The sequence below is a fragment of the Plecotus auritus genome, assembly GCF_963455305.1.
Source record: "Plecotus auritus genome assembly, chromosome: 4".
Taxonomy (NCBI): Eukaryota; Metazoa; Chordata; class Mammalia; order Chiroptera; family Vespertilionidae; genus Plecotus; species Plecotus auritus.
The window spans coordinates 109,128,845-109,154,147 of record NC_137775.1 but is presented as its reverse complement, the minus strand read 5'-3'; the positions used below and the strand labels follow the sequence as shown (position 1 = coordinate 109,154,147).

Genomic DNA, 25,303 nt, shown 5'->3' with positions numbered 1-25,303 from the left:
CCCCTTGGTTTGCGTGCTGCTGTGGCAGCTATGGCTGCTCTTAGTTTAGCCACTTGCTTTATGTTATGCTTTCTGTTTTTAGTGCGTTTTATTTATGTATTAATTTTTTAACACTCAGGCTTGGTTTTCTCTTCGTTTTGCATTGAGAGTGTATTCTTTCTAATAACTTGTGTTTTTATCAAGAAAGGGTGTTGGATTTTGTCAAATGCTTTTTCTGCATCAATTGATATGACTATGTGATTTTTATCTCTCAATTTGTTTATGTGATGTATCACATTTATTGATTTGTGGATATTGTACCATCCTTGCATTCCTGGGATAAACCCTACTTGGTCATGGTGTATGATCTTTCTGATGTACTGCTGGATCCAATTTGCTAGAATTTTGTTGAGGATTTTGGCATCTACGTTCATGAGGGATATTGGCTTGTAATTCTCCTTCATTGTGTTGTCTTTATCTGGTTTTGGTATTAGGGTGATGCTGGCTTCATAGAAGGAGCTTGGAAGTGTTCCTTCCTCTTGAATTTTTTGGAATAGTCTGAGGAGGATAGGTTTTAGTTCTTCCTTGAATGTTTGGTAAAACTCTCCTGTGAAGCCGTCTGGCCCCGGGCTTTTGTTTGCCGGAACTGCTTCAATTTCTTCCATAGTTACTGGCATATTGAGCTGTTTAGATTCTTCCTGATTGAGTTTTGGAAGGATATATTTTTCTAGGAATATGTCCATTTCCTCCAGGTTGTCCAGTTTGTTGGAATAGAGTTGTCGTAGTATTTTTTTAACAATCCTTTGTATTTTGGCGGGATCTGTTGTTATTTCACCTCTTTCATTTCTGATTTTGTTTGTTTGGGTCCTCTCACTTTGCTTCTTGGTGAGCCTGGCTAGAGGTTCATCAATCTTGTTTATCCTTTCAAAGAACCAGCTCTTGGTTTTGTTGATCTTTTGTATTGTTTCTTTGGTCTCTATGTCGTTTATCTCCACTCTGATTTTTATTATTTCCTTCCTTCTGCTTACACTGGGCTTTTCTTGTTGCTCTTTTTCTAACTCTTTGAGTTGTTGGGTTAGGTAATTTATTACAATTGTTTCTTGTTTTTTGCAGTAGGCTTGTAGAGCTATGAACTTGCCTCTCAAGACTGCTTTCACTGTGTCCCATAGATTTTGGATTGTAGTGTTTTCATTGTCATTTGTTGCCATGATGTTTTTTATTTCTTCCTTGATCTCTCTGGTAACCCAGTCATTGTTTAATAGCATGCTGTTTAGTCTCCATGTGTTTGATTTCTTTGGGTTGTTTTTATTGTAGTTGATTTCCAGTTTTATGCCACTGTGGTCTGAGAAGATGCTTGATATGATGTCTATCTTCTTGAATTTGAAGAGACTTTGCCTATGTCCCAATATATGGTCTATCTTTGAAAATGACCCATGTGCACTTGAGAAGAATGTATATTCTGTGGCTTTGGGGTGAAATGTTCTGAAGATGTCAATTAATTCCATCTGGTCTAGTGAGTCATTTAGGATTGATGTTTCTTTGCTGATTTTTTGTTTAGAGGATTTGTGCAATGGTGATAGTGGGGTATTAAAGTCTCCTACTATGATTGTATTGCTGTCAATCTCTCCCTTGATATCCTCCAGGAGTTTTTTTATGTGTTTGGGTGCTCCTGTATTGGGTACATATATGTTTACCAGAGTTATTTCTTCTTGTTGGATTGCTCCCTGTAGTATTATGAAGTAGCCTTCCTTATCTCTTGTTATGTCCTTCACTTTGAGATCTAATTTGTCAGATATAAGTATTGGTACCCCAGCTTTTTTTTTCAGTTCCATTTGCCTGGAAAACCTTTTTCCATCCCTTCACCCTCAGTCTGTGTGCATCTTTTTTTCTGAGGTGGGTTTCTTGTAGACAGCAGATATATGGGTCTTGTTTTCTTATCCAATCCGTTACCCTATGTCTTTTGATTGGGGCATTTAATCCATTTACATTTAAAGTTATTATTGATAGGTACTTATTTTTCGCCGTTTTTATTCTTTACCCCTGTGTTCCTTCTTCGCTTCCTATTTCTTTTTTTTTACAGCAGACCCAGTAGCATTTCTTACATTGCTGGTTTGGTGGTAATAAATTCCCTTAGTCCTTTTTTGTCTGTGAAGCTCCTGATTTCACCTTCAATTTTGATTGATAGCCTTGCTGGGTACAGTATTCTTGGATTCAGACCCTTCCTTTGCATGACTTTGTATATTTCATTCCATTTCCTTCTGTCCTGATGAGTTTCTGTTGAGAAATCAGTTGCTAGTCTGATGGGGGTTCCTTTGTATTTAACTTTCTGTCTCTCTCTTGCCGCTTTTAAGATTCTTACTTTGTCGTTGGTGTTTGCCAATTTAATTATGATGTGCCTTGGCGTCGGTCTTTTGGGGTTCATTTTGCTTGGGACTCTGAGCTTCTTGGATTTGTGTGGGTTCTTTCTTCCCTATATCAGGGAAATTTTCTGTCATTATTTCTTCAAACAGGTTTTCGATTCCTTGCTCAGCTTCCTTTCCTTCTGGAACCCCTATTATGTGGATGTTGTTTTGTTTCGTGTTGTCCCAAAGTTCCCTTAGGCTCTCCTCCTGCCTTTTAATTTTTTTTTCTAGAAGTTGCTCTACTTGGGTATTTTTCCCCATCTTGTCTTCTAGCTCACTGATGCGGTCCTCTGCTTCTTCTAGTCTACTCTGGATGCTTTCTATTGAGTTCTTTACAGCAGCGATGTCATTTTTCATTTCTTCTTGGTTCTTCTTCATTTCCTCTTGGTTCTTGCTCATATTGTCGAATTTGTCTTCCATTCTTTTCAGCCACCTTATGACCATTTCTCTGAATTCTTTTTCTGGAAGGTTGCTTGCCTCCATTTTGTTTACTTCCTTTTCTGGTGATGCCTGCTTTTCTTTCATATGCGGGCTGTTTCTTTGTCTCCCATGGTCTCTCTTCTCTGGATGTCTGGTTATGTAGTTCTCTCTCTCCTGCGTTGATTTAAAGGCACAAAATACAGCACTACCAGGTACAACACACAAGGCACTGAACAGAAATTTATTCACGATATTAATAACCTTCAATAAAGGTGACCACCAGGGAAAGGCAAATTAGGGGATAGGAGAGAAAGAAGAAGAGGAAAAAGAAAGAAAGGAAAAAAAAAAGGAGTGTCAAAATGAAATTGGGAAAAGGAAAAAAAAAGTAAGAGAGACAAGAAAGAGACTAAGAGAGAAAGGGGAACAAACTATATATATGGGGATAAAACTCCAATAGAACAATCACTAATCCCAGCAAATGCCAGCAACAAGTGCCTGGGGATTAATACAAACTACAACACCAACTAATATTGAGTGAGGCAAGGGAAAACAGAAGCACAAAACAAACAAAAAATAAACAAACAAAAGAAGAATAAGCAAAACAATCTCACAAAAAAGCATAAAAATTCGATACAATCAACATTCAAGCAAACAATAACAAAAGTACAGAGAGAAAAACAATTTTTTGGATAGTGAAGACAGCGAAGAGAGAGGTGTGTAAGGACTTGGAGCAGGGAATTGGAGATTAGATATGTAAGTAGGGTGAAATTTTAACGGGGGGTAAACAGAACAGGGGAAATCTAGAGCAGGAAAGGGGTAAGATAAACAGGACACTGAAAAGGGGAAGGTTAGGAAGAGAGTGATGGCATAAAGGTAGAGTTGAGATAGAGTAAAACGATGCTAAAGGAAAGATGAAAATAGAATGTAGAACAGTAATCCCAAAGTAAAATGAAGAGAAAATAAAATGACACTTAAAAAAAAAAGATAAAATAGCAGTAGTAATAATACGGATTGAAAATAAAAATGTAATAATTAAAAAGGTAAAATCAAGTGAGGAAAAAAGAAAAAAATTCGTTTCTTGAGTAAATGATGCAAAAAATGAAAATAAAAATAAAATGTGGAGTAGTGAAGGTCATTCACTTCCTCTGTTGTTCTGTTTTGCACGCCTGTTTCTCAGTGTGGACAGTATTGCAGTTCCCTGCGTTTCACTGCTCTTCAGTGTTGTAAGCCAGTCCTGATTTTAAGCAGGCAGTGTGTCTTAATTTCTCGTATTCCTTTATTTTTGATTACACAAGAGTCAATTTGTGATTCAGCCCCTGGGTGGCAGTGTTTCTGGAATGACTTCCGGGTCTATCTATGGCCTCTCTAGGCAGTCTTAGAGCCTTCTTTCCCTGTGGCACTCACTACCGGTTTGTGGGAGTGGGCTGCCTCAGAGCTGGCTCTCCGATGGTCACTCCCCGCTCCGATCCCCAGGTTCCAGAAAAACACTTTCCCCTGCAGTCTCCCAGGGTGTCCCCAACTGGGTGATCCTATGTATTGGGCTTAGTAATCAGAAGCAAGAATTTCAAGAGGAATAAGCCCAAGTGTGCGAACTCGGGGGCTGCGTGTAAGTCTAAGCAGCCGGCACACCTTGAAATTCTTAGGGTGTCCCTGCACGTCAGATCAAAATGGGTTGCTTTTTAGAGATCCCTTCTGTTAGCAGCTCTGAGGACCCCCTTCCACATTCACGGATCACGCCAGCCCCAACAGCCACAGATTTTTCTAGGCTCAGACTTCCCTGGTCCTCCAGCTCCCACAAAATGCGCGTTCCTCTCTCCCGCTGGGACCAGAGACTTCACCTTATCCCAGGTGAAATCTGACCTTTCCCTGGTGGAGTGTAGAGCTCCTCCAAATCCGCGTGTTTGCGCCAACTGGGGACTGGTGTTCTGGGGCTCGCAGCTGTTCCATGTGTGCTGCAGTTGTGGATTCTCAGGCTGCCGATAAGCTCCACTTTCCCGTTCAAGATGGCGCAGATTCCGTGTCCAAGCCCGCAGCTCCGGGAGGGGACTCAGCCGCAGTGGGGGCTGTCAGGTCAGGGGAACCCCGTCTAGCAGTCTCCCACCTTCTTCTGGAGTTCAGCTGTCCCTTAACTTGCCAACAAACACTCCTAGTGCGACCCTCAGCTGATCTTTCTTTCTACTCCGGGACAAGGCTCGGAACACGTCTGTCTATTCCGCCGCCATTTTTCCTCCATAACTTGTGTTTTTAAAAAATCTTTATTATTGAAAGTATAACTTATGTCCCATTTCCCCCCCATTGAACCCTTCTAGCCTGCCCCCATGTCCCGCCCCTCCTACTCCAGACAAATCTCAGAGGGAAGGTGGGGATGGGGAGAGATCAATCAAAGAACTTCTTTGCATATATGCATAACTCTAATAATTTGTTTTTAAATGTAACTCAAATTTCAAGTAATACATTGACCTGTTTGTTTAGGGGTGATTACCTCCTGCTGTGACCTGTGACCAGGCTGGCTCATCCTCACAGTTTCGTCCCTCGTCCTTGCCTCTGCCACCTGCTTGTGATTGATTTGTCACTGAAGTTACTCTAATACTAACATTGATGACTTTCTGTATGTTAGTGCCCCTGATACTTCGTCAGGTTAAAGCAGGACCTTTTGATTCTATCATAAGAGGTATCAGTGTCTTTATATTCCCTCTTTTCTGTCTACATCTCTCAATTGGATATTATTGCTGTTTAAATTGATGACATTTGCATTCTGTCCTTTAACTGTGATTCCCAGAAAAGAAAAATCTTACACCTTAACTGGATTGCATGCACATCGTCAGACATTTTTCTGTACTTTTGCACTCGTCTTGTTTGGCTCAAGTTGATCTTCTAATAGTTTCTTCATGCAGGGCTCATGGGAACCACTTCTCCAAGTTCTCCAATGTGTAGAGAGACTTGTTTTTGCAACATACTTGATTGACAATGTGGTCAGATGCAGAATTCTTGGGTCATAACTTCCTGCTATATAGACTGTGAGTGAGCCCCTTATGTCGTGGTGGTAAACGTAAGTATGCTAATGGCCAAGGCTGGTGTGCTTTTCCCACTTTAAGGTGTCTGCTGGAACTGACATAACAAAGTACCACCAGCTTGTGGCTTAAACACACACGCTTGTTTCCTCAACTCTGGAGGCTTAAGGCTCAAGATCAAGATGCCATCAAGGATGGCTACTGGAAGCCTGTCTTCCTGGCTTGTAGGTGGCCGCCTTCCTTCTCTGGCCTCACGTGGTCTTTCCTCTGTTCACGTGAGAGAGAGCTGCCTGGTGTCTTCCTTTTCTAATAGACATTATCTGGTTCAATTAGGGGCCCATCCTGTGACTTCAGTTAACCTTATTTACTTCCCTAGAGACCCCTTCTACTTGGGTTTGGGGGTTCAACATGTGAATTTTTGAGGACATAGTTCAGTCCATAACAAAGGGTGATGTGGGTTGTGTTTTTTTTTGTTTTGTTTTGTTTTGCCAAAAGGCCCAGATAATTTTTATTTTTTTTTTTCTTTTGCAGCTTTAAATATGTGATGTATACTTACACTTATTGACGTGGAAAAATTCACATCATACTGCTGAATAGCAAAAAGCAGGCTTATTATTTTTTAAAAAATATATTTTTATTGATTTCAGAGAGGAAAGGAGAGGGAGAGATATAAAAACATCAGTGATGCCCTAGCTGGTTTGGGTCAGTGGATAGAGCATCAGCCTGGGGACAGACAGGTCCCAGGTTCAATTCCAGTCAAGGGCATGTACTTCGGTTGCAGGCTCCTCACCAGCCTGTGGCTGGGGCACGTGCAGGAGGCAAACAATCAATTTGTTTCTCTCACATGGATATTTCTCTCTGTCTTTCCCTCTCTCTTCCACTCTCTGAAAAATCAATGGAAAAGTATCCCCGGGTGAGGATTAAAAACAAAACAAAAACAAAAACAACAATCAGTGATAAGAGAGAATCATTGATGAGCGGCCTCCTGCCTGCCCCCTAATGGGGGTCGAGCCTGCAACCTAGGCATGTGCCCTGACTGGAAACCATTGAACCATACTGGCCAGGCTATTTATTCTTTTTATCTTTGTGTAATCCTGTCATTTCCTCCTATTTAGTCATGGCTATTATTTTAAAACTAGAGGCCTGATGCACGAAATTCGTGTAAGGGCCTTGGCCCGGGCCCCCGCCCTGCTGCCACTGTGGCCGGTGGCCTCTGATGCCTCTGCGGCTTTGTCTGGAATGAAGGATGTCCAGAAGGACGTCTGGTCTAATTAGCATATTACGCTTTTATTATTATAGATAGATATTTGAGTTTTTTGAAATGTCTTTGATTTTTATCTGCTTTATTTTTATATTTTTCTGTGGAAGAGTCTTTTGTCTGCCATTTGTTCTTCCTGTGACTTTTCTCTTTTTCTTTGGTTTTTATATATCTTTGCCTAGTTTCTTTGTGTTTTTTCCTCATCTATGAATGAGGAGAATTCTTTTTTAAATCTTTATTGTTCAGATTATTACAGTTGTTCCTCTTTTTCCCCCATAGCTCCCCTCCACCCGGTTCCCACCCGACCCTCTGCCCTTACCCCCCTACCCTCCCACTGTCCTCATCCATAGGTGTATGATTTTTGTCCAGTCTCTTCCCGCACCCCCTACACCCCTTTCCCCTCGAGGATTGTCAGTCCACTCCCTTTCTATACCCCTGATTCTATTATATTCACCAGATTATTCTGTTCCTCAGGTTTTTAATTCACTTGATTTTTAGATTCACTTGTTGATAGATATGTATTTGTTGTTCATAATTTTTCTTTACTTTTTTCTTCTTCCTCCTCTTCTTAAAGAATACCCTTCAGCATTTCATGTAATCCTGGTTTGGTGGTGATGAACTCCTTTAGCTTTTTCTTATCTGTGAAGCTCTTTATCTGCCCTTCAATTCTGAATGATAGCTTTGCTGGGTAGAGTAATCTTGGTTGTAGGTTCTTGCTATTCATCACTTTGAAAATTTCTTGCCACTCCCGTCTGGCCTGCATAGTTTCTGTTGAGAAATCAGCTGACAATCATATGGGTGCTCCCTTGTAGGTAACTGTTTTTCTCTTGCTGCTTTTAATATTCTCTTTGTCTTTTGCTCTTGGCATTTTAATTATGATGTGTCTTGGTGTGGTCCTCTTTGGATTCCTTTTGTTTGGGGTTCTGTGCGCTTCCTGGACTTGTAAGTCTATTTCTTTCACCAGGTGGGGGAAGTTTTCTGTCATTATTTCTTTTTTTTTTAATCTTAAATTATTATTTCTTCCTGTCCCTTACACCAGAGGTTGGGGGGAAGGAAAGGGGAAAGGAACAGGAGAGGGGGGTTGCCTCCCCCACTAAGGCACTGAGTGGAGAAGCAGCAAGGAGGGAGGGTGGAGGCCACATTGTCCTCACTCCCTAGGGATAGGCCCCAGGTTTCCCCAAACTTGGGCTCCTCTATCGCCTGAAAAGCTAAGATGAGTCCCAGAGCAACCCGACCTCCCCCTACCCCAATATATTACATAATTACTTTTTAAATAGATACAGGGACTGGTCCCACTACCCTCCTCCCTGTGACCCCCCTCCCCCACTGTTGGGGGTACCTGGGCAGCTGTGCAAATGGGCATAGGGGTGCATGGGAGGGAGAGCACTGGGCCCCTGAACCTGCCCCTTTTAAGGAGGGGGAGGGGCCGCGAGGTAGGGGGTTGGGGGTTATAGCGCAAGGCAGAGCCCAGGCCAAAGGGGGGTGTCCAGCACCCAGCGAGAAAGGGGAGGGGGCAGAATTGGGTAGTTAAAAATCTGAAACTAGATCTCGACAAGACCAACAGAAGAGGTTATGTACAGAAGAGGGTGGGTTCGATATTCGGAGAGCCTGGCTGGCAAGGTTCCGGGAAATGGACTCCTTTCCCACAGCTCCACAGCCCCCATTCCCGGGGTCCCAGCGAGGAGTTATCTCCGGACTCAGTTAAGGGGAGCCGCTCACCAGCCGGTGGTGGAGGTGAGGAGGCCAAGTGGCCGCTGGTGGCGCCCGCCCACAAGGGGCACGGCCGCCAGGTGGCGCCGGCTGGCCCGCTCTCCGCACGGCTCCCCCAACACCTCACCAGGCGGACACCCAGCACCACGCCAGCCCGGGGTGGGGGTGGGGGTGGGGGTGGGGGTGGGGGGGGCTGCGTGAGTCAGGGGCGGCAGCAGCCAGCACCTGGGCGGGGAGGAGAAGAGGGTAGGACACAGCCTGGCCCGCCTTGCCCTCTGGCCCTGGGGAGGGAGCGGCGGGAACAAGACATTCCCTGCCCGGGACGCAGGAGGGGAGGGGAGGACTGAGCAGAACTGCAGAGCAGCACTGCAGAGCAGCACCCCTGGCTGGGCGGGGCCCCTCCCGCTGCCCCCAGGGGCAGGCGAGCCAATCGGGCCACCCCACCCCCTTCTTCTCCAGGACCCCATGACTCAGCGCTGGGAGCTGGGCGGAGGGGGACTGGGATGGTTCCTTCCTTACAGGCCTAGGCCCCCCCTATCCTGGTCGGTCATTCAAGCTTCTACCTTGCTTTCCCCCTCCTACCCTCCTTTTGCCGCCTCCCCTTGCACTGCCAGGAAAAGGGAACAGAAACCAGGAAGGAGGGGTCTAGGAAGGGAGGGGCTGTCCTTCACCCCCTTACACAGCCAAAGCCCCAAGGGGCATGGGGGCAGGGCAAGGCTTTGGTCCCAAGTCTCCCACCCCCTAGAAACCCGCATAGCCGAAGAGGGACCCCACAAATCAGAAATACATTATTGCTTCTACTCCCCAGGCACAGCTGGAGACAGGGACCCCACCTTTACAATAGAGCTGTAAATATATACATAATATCATATGGATCACTCCTTGGGAGATCACCCCAATCTGGGGAGCCTTTGCCCCCAAACCTTCTCAGCTTGGAACTGGAATAAGGGCTCTGGGGAGAAGGGGATGATTTCTGATGCCAGGGAGGTTCAGTGCTCAGACCCCAACTCTGTCTGTTCTGCAGGCTCCCACTGCTTGGCATGGGTGGCCCCGCTTGTGCTGCTCCAGCCTGGCCACTCCTCCCTCTCTAAGAGGACTCCATGGCGCCTTCAGCCTGAGGAGGGGCAGGTGCCCCCTCCTCCTCGTCATCAGGGGGCCCTGGAATGGAGGCTGGGGGCCCAGTGGGGGCTGACTGCTCCCAGAATCAAGACAGAGGCGGAAGGTGTCCAAGTGGCCATTGGAGAGGTCGAGGCCAGCGGGGGACGGCGTGGTGGCCCAGGGTGGTGGATAGTGGGGCGGTGCATCGTCCTTGTGGCGCCACCGGGTGCGCACCTCCAGGCAGTTCTGGCCCTTGCGGTGGCGCTGCAGGTGGTCCTCCTTGGCGAAAGCCTTGTGGCACAGGTGGCACTCGGGCTGGTCCCCTGTGTGCAGGTGCATGTGGTTCTTGAGGTCGTAGCTGTGCAGGAAGCGGGCTGGGCAGTGTGGGCACGAGTAGGGGCATTCTCCAGTGTGCTTCCGCATGTGGATCTTCAACTTGTTATTCCGGGTAAAACAGACGCCGCAGACCTCACAGGCAAAGGGCTTCTCACCCGTATGGGTCCTCATGTTGTGTGGCAGTTTGCCTGCCCTGTGGATGAACTTGTGGCAGACAGGGCACTCCTGGGGCATCTGGGAGCGGCGTTTTCGCACTCCCAGTTTGTCTTGGCCATCCAGGCCTGGTGCCAGGGCATCCTGGTGCAGGGAGCTTAGGTAGGCCATCAGGTCAGGATCAATGGCATCCTCATCTGAGCCCAGCTCCTCTGGGGAGAGCGGGGGCCCACCGACCTGTGCCAGCCTGTAGGCCAGGGGGTATACCAGCTCCTCCTCCTCTTCCTCTCCTTCAAAGGGCTCATAGTTCAGGGGCCCCTCCGGGGGTGAGGCAGTCCCTGTGGGAGGGCTGTAATTGTCTCCCAGCCCACTGCCCCCACTGCTGCCCACTCTGTCACCTCCTCCGCCTCATAGGTCAAAGGATGGGTGGGTACTGTGGGCACCTCAGGTACTAGGTGGTTTGCTCGGGTCCCCTTGGTCTGCGGGAAAGCTTTTCGGGGCTTGCGGCTACAGCGGGCAACAGGCCGAGTTGGTGGCGGTGGAGGCACCTGTGGAGGGCTGTCTTCACCGTGGGGAACTCCTGAGGCTGAGGCTGTGGCAGTGGCGGGCTCGCTCGCAGTCATCCTCGTCAGGGCTAGGAGCTTCTAGTCCGCTGCCCTGCAGGATCTCCATGCAGGCGGTGATGACACGGGATCTCCAGCAGCTGGGCGGCCTGCAGCGTGGCTGGCATGTTGGTGCTGCTGGTGGTCAGTGTGGCTGTATAGGCAAACTCGAGCATGGCTCCCAGAGCCTCGGGCCCTACGAAGTCCAGCTGGCACACACCTGCCCCTGCTCCCCCAGCAGCTGTCCCACTGCCACCCCCAGCCCCCATGACGGCGCCACCGCCCTCAGTGAAGAGCTTCTTGAAGTAGTGGCTGCAGCCAGCATGGCCCGGTGGGTACGGTATTCAAGGCCCTGTGTCCGGATGGTGAGGTCGCATAGGTGGCCCAGCTGGCGCTGCTCGTTGAAGCAGCTCAGGAGCTCACTGCTGTGGTCGGGGAACGGAATCCCAATGAGGTTGTCCTCGGGGCTCCCCATCTTCTCCTCTCTGCCGTTGGGACTGCTGGCTGGAGCTGCTGAGGCACAGTGTGTGGGGAGAAGCGTGTTCCCCGCCAGGCCCGGGGGCTTGGGGCCCTGCTCTGGTCCTGTCCTGCTGTCTCACCTGTCCTCCAGCTTGCTTTTCCCCGATCCCTCCCCCCGCCCCCCTGCCTCATTATTTCTTCAAATAGGTTTTCAGTATCTTGCTCTCTCTTCTTCTGGCACCCCCATAATTTGGATGTTGGTACGCTTGAAGTTGTCCCAGAGGCTCATTACACTATCTTCATATTTTTGGATTCTTTTTTCCTTTTGCTTTTCTGATTGGGTGTTTTTCGCTTCTTTGTATTTCAAATCTTTGACTTGATTCTTGCGATCCTCTAGTTTGCTGTTGGATCTCTGTATATTATTCTTTATTTCAGTCAGTGTATGCTTAATTTCTAGTTGGTCCTTTTTCATATCCTCAAGGGTCTCACCGAATTTATTGGCCTTTTCTAGGAAATTCTTGAAAAACCTTATAACTGTGGTTTTGAACTCTATTTTCAGTCGTTTGCTTTCCTCCATTTCTTTCATTTGTGATCTGTTTCTTTGTCTCCGCATTTTGGCTGCTTCCCTGAGTTGATAGAGTGGCTTTGTGTGCTAGGTGTCCTATATGGCCCAGTGGCTCAGCCTCCCCAGTTACCTGAGGCGGACACTCTTGGTGCACCCCTTTGTGGGCTGTGTGCACAGTCTTGTTGTAGTTAAGCCTTGATTGTTGTTGGTATCACTGGGAGGAATTGACCTCTAGGCCAATTGGCTGTGAGGATCAGCTGTGTCTACGATGGGAGAACTTCTGTGCTGGAGACACCCTTATGGGGCAAGACTTGCTTCAGTGGGGCTTTGGTGCTCACTGAGTCTGCCCCCTGAGTGTGTCCCTTATGGATCTGAGGAGTTGTAATCTGGATGGTCCTACTCTGACCCCTGGGTACACTGGCTCTTGGATCTCCAAGGAGGTGCTAATTTAGCCTCTGCCTGAGGCCACCCAGCAGGAGCTATGGAGAGATCTACAGATTCATCTTCTTTGTTTGGGTTTTGGAGGTGCCCAGATGAGGCCCAGCTGTGAAACAATGCAAGCTGCTGTGGGGCCTTGGGCCTTCTTTTGGATGTTCTGGGTCTTTCTAACTCAGATGCAGTTTGTTAGGTAAGTTTAGATTTCAAAGGACCAGGCCATTCATATGCAAAAGCCTCTGCACACAGCTTGGATGGGGCGGAGTCTCAGGGCTCCCGTCAGCCCTGCCCTAAGAGGCCCCCAGGTCTCAGTGTCCCTTGGTATTTGCTGCAAGCACCTCTGAGAGAAAGCCGCCCTCGAGTTCTGCCCGCTGCCAGACAGTCCAGTTTCTCCCCGTATGAGTCTGGGTCCCCAGAGCCTCACCTGGAACTGGAGTTCAGAGCAGTTGGGAGCTTGTGCCTCCCTGTGGATTGAAAAAGCCAGCCGCATACTCAGTTGCCAGCCCTCTCCGTGCGTGCGCCTCCATACCTCTGCCTTCTGCAGCTCCTGTGATTCTCAGTGTGCTTTTCTCTTTACTTCTAGTTGTAGAATTTCCACTCAGCCAGCCTTCCTGTGGTTCTGGATGATGTCCGTTTTGTCTTTTAGTTGTAGTTTTGAAGTGGTTGTGCAAGGCAGCAAGTTCAGGTGTTTACCTATGCTGCCATCTTGGTTTCTTCGCATCCCTCTGAATGAGGAGAATTCTTGCTGGACTAGCTGTGTGTGTGGTTTTGGCTGGGGTGGGGGAAAGAGGGACAGTGTGGGTGAAGCCCCTTCTCTCTGGGGTTCTGCCTCGCAGCTGGTGACAAAGGCTTTTGTCTGAGCTTGCTCTGGGCTCTGGTGGCAGGGGGTTTGGCAGCGTCTGCAGCTGTCCTGCTCAGTTGGCTCTTGCTCGAAGCAGGGCTGCCTGCCTGTGCTCTGGAGAACTCTGCCCTTCTCCTGAGACCTGAAGTCCCTGGTGTCCTCCGGGTGCCCTCACGGTCTCAGTTGGGTGTTTCTTGCCAGTGGCAACTTGCTGCAGGTCTGTTCAGTGTCAGGCTGTTCAGGTGTTATGCTATCAAAGATCAAGCTTTCTTCTCCATCACTTGTTCTTAGTCTGGGTGGTCACAAGAGTAGCATTGTTCAGAGAGGTCTTTACTTTGCATATTCCAGGTTTTGAGCCCCACAGTCAGGTTGCTTTTTTTTTTTTTTTTTTAAAAATACATTTTTATTGATTTCAGAGAGGAAGGGAGAGGGAGAGACAGAAACATCAATGATGAGGGAAAATCACGGATCTATCGCCTTCTTCCACCCCCTACTGGGGATTGGGCCTGCAACCCGGGCATATGCCCCAACCTCCTGGTTCATAGGTCGAAGTTCAACCACTGAGCCACGCTGGCCAGGCCAGGTTTAAGGAACCACGCTGGTTACTCCATCTGCAAAGGGAGGGTGCTCTGTAGCATCCTGATGATCATGCTCTTAGGTTCTGATGCAATTACATGAAATCTGGGCAAATACTGAACACAGTGACTGCTTTCTTACAGACAGAACCTCCGCTGAACACACCAGAAAATAGAGAATATCTTGCAGAAATTATGTTTGAATCTTTTAATGTACCAGGACTCTACATTGCAGTTCAGGTAAAAGCAAAGTTATTTTTATGATTCTCAAAGGACCTTCACTGTCTGATATCTACAGGACGGCATGGTGATTCCACAGGCTCTCTGTCACGAGATAGGGCTGTGTATTCTTTCTTTTTCTTTTCCCTCAACACACACACAACACACGGAGACACAGACACAGAAAGACAGACACATTCACAGACAGACACACAGAAGGACACACACATTCACACACACACAGACACACACAGAAGGACACACACATTCACAGACACGCACAGGACAGACACACACATTCACAGACACACCGACACACACAGGACAGACACACACATTCACAGACACACAGAAGGACAGACACACATACTTAAACACACCCTACTCTGCATGCATCTCTGTCCAGGGTTTCCAGTCTCAGGGTGGGATGGGCAGTTCTCTGTGTAGGGGCTTCCCGTGTAGTGCAGGATGGTTAGCAGTCTCTGGCCTTGATCCCCTAGAAAGAGCATCTGCCTGGTCTCCCTAAGTGTGACAGACATGGCACCAGGCCTCCCCAGTGTCCCGGCGGCAGATGGCCCTGGTGGGGAACCAGTGTCCCGGTGTGAGGCCAGTGAACTGCAGCCGTCCGTGGACCTGCACTGGGAACGGTGGGTGAGAAACACCACCCTCTGACTCCATAGTAAAATCCCCACCTCACTGGCTTTTTTTGGGTAAAAATTGATTTATTTCATTGAAAACTTGAGTCCTCCAGTTTAAGTACACATGGTCCTTGTCTGGTTTGGGATTTGAATTTTGGGGGGCAGGTGAAGGATGAAGAGGGAGAGTTAGACTCACTCAGTGAGAAGGACCGATTGCTTGACCTGAGCATGAGTGTGCAGAGGACCTGAGGACACTCCCCGTGCTGACGGCTTGTGTCCTGTCCAGGCAGTGCTGGCCTTGGCAGCGTCGTGGACGTCTCGGCAGGTCGGCGAGCGCACGCTGACAGGCATCATCATCGACAGCGGGGACGGGGTCACCCACGCCATTCCAGTGGTAAGCAGACTGGTCAGTGCTTCTCTTTATAGGACTCACCTGATTAGAGGTAAGGGAACAATTAAAGGAAAAAAAAAAGCTTTTCTGCTTAAAATACCACTTTTAAAGTCATAGCTGTACTTAGACAAGGGGATAAGAGGAGAAAAAAATCTGTTGCCTTCTCATTTTTAAATGTGCAGGGGCAGCTAGCTTCTGCTGTCTGATGGCAGCCATTGGGTGGGGTCAACAGAACTTTGCCTTGCCCATGGGGGTCACGCCCCCAGGGGCTTTTCCTGCTCACCTTCTGAGCCTGGGGACAGACATCATCTGGGAATCCGGTTTGTAAGCATGGCGCCTGGCCACCGGAGGATTCTCTCTGTTCAGGGACAAGACGTGGGTGGCTTTAACCAGTTCTGCTCTGGACAAGGCCCTGCTTGTGTTTGAGAATGTAGTTAAGAGCTGAGAGTAGGGATTGCACCTTCCGACTTGCAGAGTGTTCTGCCGGGCCACTTTCTGGTTTTACATTTCAGAATGTTAGAGAAGTGACTCCTAATTGGGGTTCTAAGGGACTTCTGTTTCTCCCTCCACCCCCATAAACTATTTAAATGACTTGTTTAAAGTTGTTCTTTGAAAAGAAATTGAAACTCTCTGGAGAGGGTGTCCAGGGAGAGTCAGCCGGCTCTCATTCCTGATCTTCCCTCCAGGCCCTTCTCCCAGATGCAGCCCATTACTGGTTATCCATGTTTATTACAAGTACGCTGTCTGTATATGCAGGTGTATGTGTGTATAATGCCTTCGGAAAAGGCAAACTAGGGCTTTTTAAAAAACAACTCATTTACTTTCATTGAAAAATAGCATTTTGTTTCAGGAGGTCGCAGCGAGGATGTGCTCATGTGCTTTAATTCCTTCAGGGTCAGAACGCCGGAACAGGGTAAACGGTGGACGTGCCCTCAGTTGGGGTGCGCTCTGCAGCAGGATCCGGAGGGATGGGCAGGACTGCATGCTGCCCTCTCAGTGTTCTCTGTGCTGGGAGTCCCGCAGCTGGTCTCACCCCTTGCTCCTACAGGAGTCGCTGAGGCATGTCCGTGACGCTGCCTGTGAGAGCAGTGCTGACCGAGGATCCTGGCGTCTGCCCCTTCCCAGGTCCTCCCTTCGGAGGCCAGTGCAGACGGACCCGCTGGGCGGTGGGCCTGCTGCCCTCTCTCCCGTGTATCTGATTGAGGAGGAGAAAGGAAAACTGGTTCACTCGGTGTTGAGGCCCACAGAGAAAGTTGCTTTAACGTTTTTGTCTGTATCATAATTCAGTGTTTTCCCAAAAAATTACATGTAAAAAATTAGAGTGAAATGGAGAAATGTGAAGGAGGAAATAGAATACCCGTAAACTTACCAGAGAGCACTGGGGCTTTGGTTGCAAAGCCTTTCTAAGCTCATTTCCTAGACACAACACGTGCACGTTTTCAGCGAAATTAGAACATCCTGTGTCCGGTTTTGTGTCCTGATTGTACAGTATAACCCTAACATTATAGCTTGCATACTGACTTATTCCTAATAGTGTTTCTTATGGCTGAATATTCTGTGAAAATATTTAGTAGCTACATAATAGCCCATTCTGGGAGTCTAGCCTAATTCACTTGTCTGCCTGTTGTTGGACGGGGGTGTAGAGTGTTTTGAATCTGAGACAAAGCTCATGTTATCAAACACTGGCTGGATTACTTTTAGAAAGTGTTAGATGTGATACATGGAGTATAATAATTGTGCATAGTTTGTGTTAGCTGATATTCTTATGACTTTAAATTGATCTTCACTATTCTAATAATTTGGACATATCTTTTATCTCCCTCTTTTTCCCCTTTCTTAAAATATTTTACAAATAACTTAAACTGTGGGAAGGCCACATCTTCTCTTACTTCCAGACGTTAGGCACATCAGAAAGAAATCTGAGGGGTTCAGCAGCTTGTCCTTGCGCCCTCCTGTGGCTCTGCCTGGTGGCTATCGCCACAGAGTGCAGTCAGTGGTCCCCTGCTGGGCCCTCTGTGTCCCGGGGCATGGGGCATGGAAGCAGTGCTGTCCTGGGGACTGGAGTGCCACGTCCTTCTCTGTGACACTGTGGTAGGAGGGATCCACTCTGACCATCGGCCCCTGTCAGGCGAACTGGGTGTGCTCCAGCCTGTGGCTTCCCTGGACAGTCTTCCCCTCAGGAAGGTTGGGGAGGGGCTGGTGCTGGGCTGTGGCCCATTGCTGGCACCAGCAGACAGTGCCACGGTCCAGGAAGGCCCCCAGTGAGCGGGTCTGACTGTGACCAAGGCTGGTCTCAGACACACAGTGTTTGGGGAACTACAGAATCACTTCTAGCCCCACACTTGGGGCTCATTATTGGGTGCTTAGTAAATGCCCTCACAGTGCTAGTGCTGGGCTTGCCGTGCTGCGCTGACTCTGTATTGTAACCCCAAGGGGTCATTTTGCCCTGCACTGTGGACAGAGATACTGGCTTGAAGCATGTTAACAGATTCTTAAATAAAAGTAGACTTATAGTTGGCTTAGCAGTTTATAAGTAAGACTCTTTCAGTTAAGGAACAAAGTTAGGTTGGATTCATGGTTCTGACATGAAGCATCCATTTTTGGAATGTGGTTTTCCAAGCATGTTCCTGATGAAACACCATTCTGGCTGCTTATGGGGGGGCCAGGTCATGGTAACGGGATTGGGAATGCAGTCACTTTAAGGACCTCGCCTGCGGAGCCACGTGGGGATCTGTAAATGCATGTCAGGGCCGTGAGGGCAGGAGCCCCTGGGAGCCCGCGGCGCTGCGGGATTGCTCACACAGTCTTCTGCCTCCTCTCTTCCCCAGGCGGAAGGTTATGTAATCGGAAGCTGCATCAAACACATCCCGATTGCAGGTAGAGATATTACGTATTTCATTCAACAGCTGCTAAGGGAGAGGGAGGTGGGAATCCCTCCTGAGCAGTCACTGGAGACCGCAAAAGTCATTAAGGTAAAAACAGACGGGGAATGGGCTGGTTTGGGGTGAAAGAGAAATGGGCTGCACACTTCCCTGCTGCTGCCACCCTGCTCCCACCTGCCTTCCTCTCCCCGCTTCCTCTCCTGAATGTGGGTCTTGATCTGTTTACCGCTGGAGTTCAGTAAGGGCTGAAAAACTGACAGCTCAGGCCCTTCCTCAGAACATCAGCTGTGGAGGCTCCAGTGTAGACGAGAATGGCTTGATGGCGAGACGGGTGCAGCCTCACTTAATTGGAGCATGATTAGATAGAGCCTCCAGTTACCTAAGTCTTCTGCAGCTCCCTCCACGGTTGGCACTAGCAGCAGCAGCAGTGACGCCAGGGGTCCTGGGTATCGGCCAATGTCAAACTCGTTTCCCATTCCTGTTGTGTGTGGTTTGCACCCCCTTAACGGCAATTCAGAGCAATTCATTCCAGGCTCTAGAATCATGAAACACAGTCCACTTGTATTTTCTGGACTCTAGTGCCTTGCTAAAAAAGTTACAGGAAGTTTTAAAATGAAATCAATTCAATAAGAAGGAGCATGGCTTGTCAGGACATATTTAAATGCTCACTTGACCAGTTTAGTCTGTTACCATGTCCATTTCAGTTGACAAATCCTTTTAAGGGAACTTTTCAAGTTGCAAAAGCAGGACAGACGATTACATTTCTAGTAAAAATACAAGAGATTCTTAAGAATGCAAGGATAACTACTATGTAGATGAAGAGAGAAGGATTTAGTTTGTTTTTTAAGAAGAATTTCGCGTGGGTGTGCCATGAGCTTGAGCATCTCCTGTCATTTTGAGCTGCAGTGGGAGTGAGGGGCGCTCCCCCACTGCTTTCCTCGGTTTAGTTCCTGGGAACCCTGCTGGTTGAAGGACAGGAAGCATCAGATATGGCCCCACATTTGCACGGCACTCTGGGTAACAACAGAGGTAGTTTTAGGGCAGGGTGCACTGGTGTAGGTCAGGGCTCCAGCAAGCCAGGTGGCCAGCTGCCCCACTGTCCTGGGGCCCGGGATGGGCACGCTTAACTGGACAGCACAGCCCTGGGCAGACTGGGAGACTTAGCCCTTTCCAGCTGGGTAGAGTTTAGCCAAGTATCATAGACTTTCTTTTTATTTTATTTTTAATTTTTTTAAAAAATATATTTTATTGATATTTCGCAGAGAGGAAGGGAGAGGGATAGAAAGCTAGAAACATCGATGAGAGAGAAACATCGATCAGCTGCCTCCTGCACACCTCCCACTGGGGATGTGCCCGCAACCAAGGTACATGCCCTTGACCGGAATCGAACCCGGGAACCTTCAGTCCGCAGGCCGACGCTCCATCCACTGAGCCAAACCGGTTTCGGCCATAGACTTTCTTTTTAGACTAAAATGCTTCCCAAGATCTCCCCTCTTCCTTTCCTTGCCTTTTTTTAGTGAAAAAAAAAATAAAAAGTGGAGATTTGACCCAAGCTCTCTTGCTACCCCATGTCTGTGACAAATGACCATTAGAATGGAGCCTCTTGTTTCTGACGCTCAGGGGTCGAGCTGGTGAGCGTGAGTGTTCTCTTTCTCAGTCAAGATTCCTGAGTATAATGGCTCGTGACGTTGCTTTCTGGTTCTCACAGTGGCATTTGCTTTACTCACTGGCTCTCTGGGCTCCTCTCCTGACCTTGAATTCAGAGCTGGCTGTTGAGGCTGCAGAGGTCAGGAGAAAAGAGACTCCTTTGGTAAAGCTCTTGAGATGAGCTGCACTGGCCCTCTGGGTGGCTGTGGGCCCTGCTGTTGGTTCCCGCCTCACTTCTTTCTGTGAAGGAGGAGACCCTGGAGCGTGTGGAGCAGAAGTGCCTGCATTGTGTTCCTGCATGGCCGTGGCCTGTGGGCGTGAGCAGGCCTGAGGCTGTGCAGATCGTGGCACACCGTTCTCAGTCTAGCGCTGCACACTCCACCCACCTTCCCTTGAAGCCTTTCGTGCTGTCACTGGGCCAGTCGAGGTGCTGTAGGAAATTGACCAGGCCTCTGAGGACAGCTCAATGCTTCTGTCTCCACCTGGTAGATTTAACTGTGTCGAATGGCTCACTCTGTTGTCAGAGAACACAGTTTGTATAAACAAACCCTGCCCACCAGTCTCACAATTCTGTTAGAGTGTTGAGGATGAAATTGAAATATGTTTCAGGGAGTCCAGCAAACTTCAAACTTCATAGCAGAAAACACCTTCAGAGGTCCTTCCAAAAGGTGTAACAGTGCCCATGTTCTGCCTTCCCACCTTGGGGTGGGGGCACCATCTACACAGGGAATAGGACGGACCAGCAGGTACAGATCCCTGGGGAGACACTGAAGCCATTCTGGGTCTCTACGTATTCCTGAGTGGCATGGCTTGAGTGTCTCCATGGTGATCTATAGCTGCTCTGTCAGTATCGCTCCTTGTGTACAAGGTGCCCCCCTCTGCCGTCTGCCCACAGGAAGCTGACTTTCAGAAGCTGGTACTCATGTGTCACCTGCAGCTTGACAGAGGTTAGCTCTAAGGACAGGTGCCCACCCAAAGAGCCCAGTTGAGCATCGCCAGGTTCAGAGGACACATTGCATGTCTAGGCTGGTGGTTCAAGGTGAAAGCCACGGGCACGTTCTTGCAACAGCAGCAGCAGCAGCAGCAGCAGCAGCAGCAGCAGCATAGTCCAGTCCTGCCTGAGTGTGCCTCTTCTTTTTCCATGGTCCCTACCACCTATAACCTGCCGTGTCACCTGCTTGTTATGGACTCTCAGCCAGAGCGCATGCCCCAGGGCCGGGATCTTTGTGTCTGATCACTCGTGCATCCTGCGCCTCAGCCGTGAAGACTCTCCGTCTTCACTGTGCAGCTGATGGCCGTGCTGTACTGTCACTGCACAGCAGGGTAACAGCTGGTGGTGGCCGTGGCAGGCATCAGGTTGTCTGCCATATTCAGTGGGCGGGGCTGCAGTGCAGGCCAGCTGGTCCAGGGTCATGGTAGTGGGTACCCGGGGCAGGTGCCGTGTGGGTGCCTATGAGGAATAAAGAAAGAGGTGATGGAGACAACATACTTAGTAGACACCTTGAAACAAGCAGCTTCACAGGTCCAACATCAAAGTGTAGTCTTGTCTTGTCTGAAAGATGACGACTGAGGCTTAGCACGTCCATATTTGTGTTAGGTGTGTGGGCAGGACTCAGTTCAGGGGTGTGTTCAATGCTTGGGTTACTGGGTATTTGCCGGAGGCTCTGGGTTAGTTGTTAATGCCTGGTGACGTCTTTGTGTGTGTGCACGCAGGAGAAGTACTGTTACATTTGCCCTGACATCGTCAAGGAATTTGCCAAGTACGATCTGGACCCCGGGAAGTGGATCAAGCAGTACACAGGCATCAATGCCATCAACCAGAAGAAGTTTGTGGTGGATGTGGGCTATGAACGGTTCCTAGGCCCCGAGATTTTCTTCCACCCTGAGGTGAGGTGCTTGCCTCTTGTGTTGAAGCACATCACGTATGGAGGAATACTGCCACCTCGTGTGTGTAAAGCTGGTGCTCAGTCACTGAGCGAGCTGACTGCGGCTAGGTGAGGACAGCTGGTGAGCACAGGCCTTGTGATGGTTACAGCCCCTTTGACGGTTACAGCGCCTGGGCCGTCTGTCTGCGTGACCGACTCTGCCCCTTTGCTCTCCATAGGCTTGATTATCTGTAAATAGAGAACCATTGATTATGCCACGAGTGGTTAGGAAGAAGTTTGAAGAGCAGTAGCGGTAATGGAATTGGAATGAATCTCACACTGATATGAAAATGAGTTACTCTCAGGACCGCGTGCAAGTTGCCTCTGTATCAGAGTGGATGATGTATGTTCCCTTTCCATCCGAATCCAGTTTCTAACCAGGACACTTGCCTGCCGTGTCCCCGCTGACGCTTGTGTCTGAGGGCTGTCTGTAAGAATCACAGCTGTCGTCATTATAACTGGGAGTCACAAATTGTTACTTTTGTGGAAGTAGTAATTAAGGGGCAGCATTTTAAAGTTTAAATAAAATGCACTTAAAATATTTTGGTATATTTTCCTGCCTGATTCAGTTTGTGTTTAATAGGTAGATTGCAAACTGCTACTTGTTTTTTAGATGTGTATAAAACTATTTTGTACTGGGAAATGGCACAAAACGTGTCCAGTATTGTAATCTAATAATACCATACTCCTCCACTCATGCCCTTGATATTAGTGATTGAAATAGACATGAAGCTGCCCATGTCCAGGGACCAGCAGGTGAGCAGCTGGATGTGACCTCCTCCCAGCACTAGTCCATATTAAGGCTTTCCTTTGACTTTTAAAACATGTTTCAAATGGAATGTCAGTGCTGTTTCCTCAGATTAAATTCCCTAAGTTAAATAAGCTAAAATTTTTTTCGGTTAATCCTCACCCAAGGATATTTTCCCATTGATTTTTTAGAGAGACTGGAAAGGAGGGGGCAAGACAGAGAGAGAGAAACATGGATGTGAGAGAGACACATTGACCGGTTGCCTCTTGCATGGACCCAGGGCCGGGGATCGAGTCTGCAACCGAGGTATGTGCCCTTGACTGGAATTGAACTTGGGACCTTTCAGTCTGCAGGCCGTCGCACTATCCACTGAACCAAACTGGCCAGGGCATTGTTACATTTAAAAAAAAAAATCCTCACCCAAGAATATGTTTTTCATTTACTCTAGAGAGAGAGGATGGGGGTTTGGGGGGAGGAGAGAGAGAGAGAAAGGGAGAGAGAGAGAGAGAGAGAGAGAGAGAGAGAGAGAGAGAGAGATCAATGTGAGAGAGAAACATCGATTGGTTGCTTCCTGTACGTGTCCTGACTGGGGATCAAACCTACAACTTGGCTTGTGCTTTGACGGGAAATCGAAATGATGACCCTTTGGTGCATGGGAGGACACGCCAACCAACTGAGCCACACTGGCCAGGGCAGTTGTTACATTTTAAAGCCACCATACAGTGACCTTTCATTGACTATGTATTTTTATTTTCTGTATCTTGGATAATTTTTTCATAAATTAGTATTCATAAGTGATGTACTCATTACATATTCATAGTGTTTCATTATTTCACATACATCATGGACATGCTTTTTACAGTGTCTTATCACATGTTTCACTGTATTTGTGATGCAGGGCTGGTCTGCTTTTGTTACTGTTTCATATTTTTCCTTCATTAAACCCCACATTTCATCGCTTGAGGGGACGTATGTTGTCATCAGTCCATGCACACAGTCACATGAGATTCACTTGACGTATTGTTCGTTCCCATGTGAAGTGCTTAAAGGTATAGTAAATTCTGTATTCAAGTTACTTTTTAAAAAGTGTTCTTGTTTTTTCCTATGGAGAGAAATGTGTAATGTTTCTTTTGTATTTATATAAAACATAGTTTGCCAACCCGGATTTTATGGAGTCCATCTCAGATGTTGTTGATGAAGTGATACAGAACTGTCCCATTGATGTGCGTCGTCCGCTGTACAAGGTAGGAGCTGCTGGGGTAAGGGGCACCGAGCTCATTCCACAGCTAAGGCCTACCATCCTCAGAATAAGTCGTTAACATTGATAGCAGACTTTCTTGTTTCACCTCCTGCCTTACAGGGTTTGTTAAAGGCCAGTGTAATGGCAAATTTTTTTCTTTGAGTGGGGATGCCTTAGATGTTTGAAAGAGTGACTCAGTAAACCAGAAGTATTAATTTAACTGTTCTAGTATCTTTTATTCTCATCTGGCAAGCTATGCTATTTTAAATTGGACCCTTTTAACTATATGTATTGATTGAAAGAGAAAAGCTATACTTCCTCTTTGATTCCATGAATTCTACTGGTTTTGTTTGATGCGTATTTAGGTTCAGTGCCAATGTGGTGTTGCCAGAAGAAGACAGAACCTGAAATGAAACAACCAACTAGAAAATGCTCGTGTAATATTTTTTTCCAAATTCTTTGGAGGGACTTTTGAACTTGAGAAAATGCTAATCCATGTAATTATAGGATAAAAGGAAATATTGCTGACCGCCAAATATTGAGAGTAGAAAGGGATGGTCAATTAGCCTCCGTTCACCTTCGATTAACCTCTGTGTGAGGGGGTCATGCTCTTATCCAAGCCTCAGGACTGCATCTTCCCTTACTCAGATCTAGGCAGCTGCATTTTACAGAAAAAGGGCCCAATACGTTTTTTCATCTATAATGGGTGGGGAACCTTTTTTCTGCCAAGGGCCATTGGATATTTATAACATCATTTAAGAGCCATACAAAATTATCAACTTAAAACTCAGCCTATTATATTTGGTCAAACATTTAATTTACTCACCCCTAATGCCTTGGCAGGACCAGACCAACTGATTTTGCAGGCCTCATGTGGCCTGTGGGCCGGACATTCCCACCCCTAATCTATAAGATGGAATACTATACAGCCTTTAAAAAGAAAGAGGTAAATTAGTGTAAATGCAAATGAAAAGATGTGAGAATATACTGATAGCTAGAAAAGCAGGTTGTAAAATTTGCACATAGTATTTCACTTTATATAGAAATATAGTTTGCATATTTATAGAAGGAAAGGTTCTGAATGATATATGCTAAACTTTTTTTGATTATATCAATTCTTTGATTTTTTTTAGTCCTTTCCTTTTCATCCATCCCTGCAGCCCCCTCCCACCTGGCAACTGTCAAAGTATTCTCTGTATCTATGAGTTTGTTTCTTTTCTGCTTGTTCATTTATTTTGTTTTTTTAGATTCCACATATAAATGAAATCATATGGCCTTTGTCTTCCTCTGTCTGTTTCATTTAGCATAATACCCTCTAGGTCAGCTGTGGGCAAACTATGGCCCGCGGGCCGGATCCGGCCTGTTCGGCTGTTCTATCCGGCCCGCGGAGCCGAAAGAGCGGAGGGTTCTCTTGCTCTCCCCTCCGCTCCTTCACCAGCAGCAGTGTTAACATGGCAGCGTCGGGAAACATGGCCGCAGTTCCTTCTTCTGAGTGGGCGGATTTATATCTGCCCATTCAGTAGAAGGAACAACCTCTCAATCTTCCAGAGGCTCCTTGTAATGCCCACGGACGCGTCCCCCAACATCACCCTGGGAATGCGTAGACACGTTATCGTGGTGATGTAGGGAGAGCACAGTATCAGAGCATTAGCTAAAAAGGAGACCAACAACACTGTTCCCACTGAAGTTGATGTTTTAAAGACCAAAAACCTTTCAACCCAGTCTACATTGCCATCTACATCTACGTCCCGGGCATAATTTGGAAGTTG

The 25,303-nt window shown here is 47.6% G+C and overlaps 1 protein-coding gene and 1 pseudogene across 22 annotated transcripts in view; one reads left to right on the top strand and one right to left on the bottom strand.

The window, feature by feature from the left end:
* Positions 1–25,303, top strand: part of ACTR3B (actin related protein 3B) — a 156,532-nt gene that overhangs the window by 39,151 nt on the left and 92,078 nt on the right. For 17 of the 21 annotated variants that reach the window (XR_013960535.1, XR_013960536.1, XR_013960537.1 and 14 more), the window contains 5 exons: positions 13,989–14,084; positions 14,988–15,095; positions 17,921–18,064; positions 21,335–21,508; positions 23,446–23,538. Coding sequence is in view for 14 of the 21 variants with exons in the window: in XM_080667017.1 (XP_080523143.1) it covers positions 13,989–14,084; positions 14,988–15,095; positions 17,921–18,064; positions 21,335–21,508; positions 23,446–23,538 (615 nt within the window). In the remaining 7 variants the exon portion in view is untranslated. Of the gene's footprint in view, positions 1–13,988; positions 14,085–14,987; positions 15,096–17,920; positions 18,065–21,334; positions 21,509–23,192; positions 23,344–23,445; positions 23,539–25,303 lie in introns of all 21 variants that reach the window. The other 4 variants (XR_013960539.1, XR_013960540.1, XR_013960541.1 and 1 more) reach the window with 1 other exon arrangement.
* Positions 9,868–11,580, bottom strand: LOC308246043 (zinc finger and BTB domain-containing protein 7B-like; annotated as a pseudogene). The gene has a single exon. The product of its transcript is annotated as a zinc finger and BTB domain-containing protein 7B-like (transcript).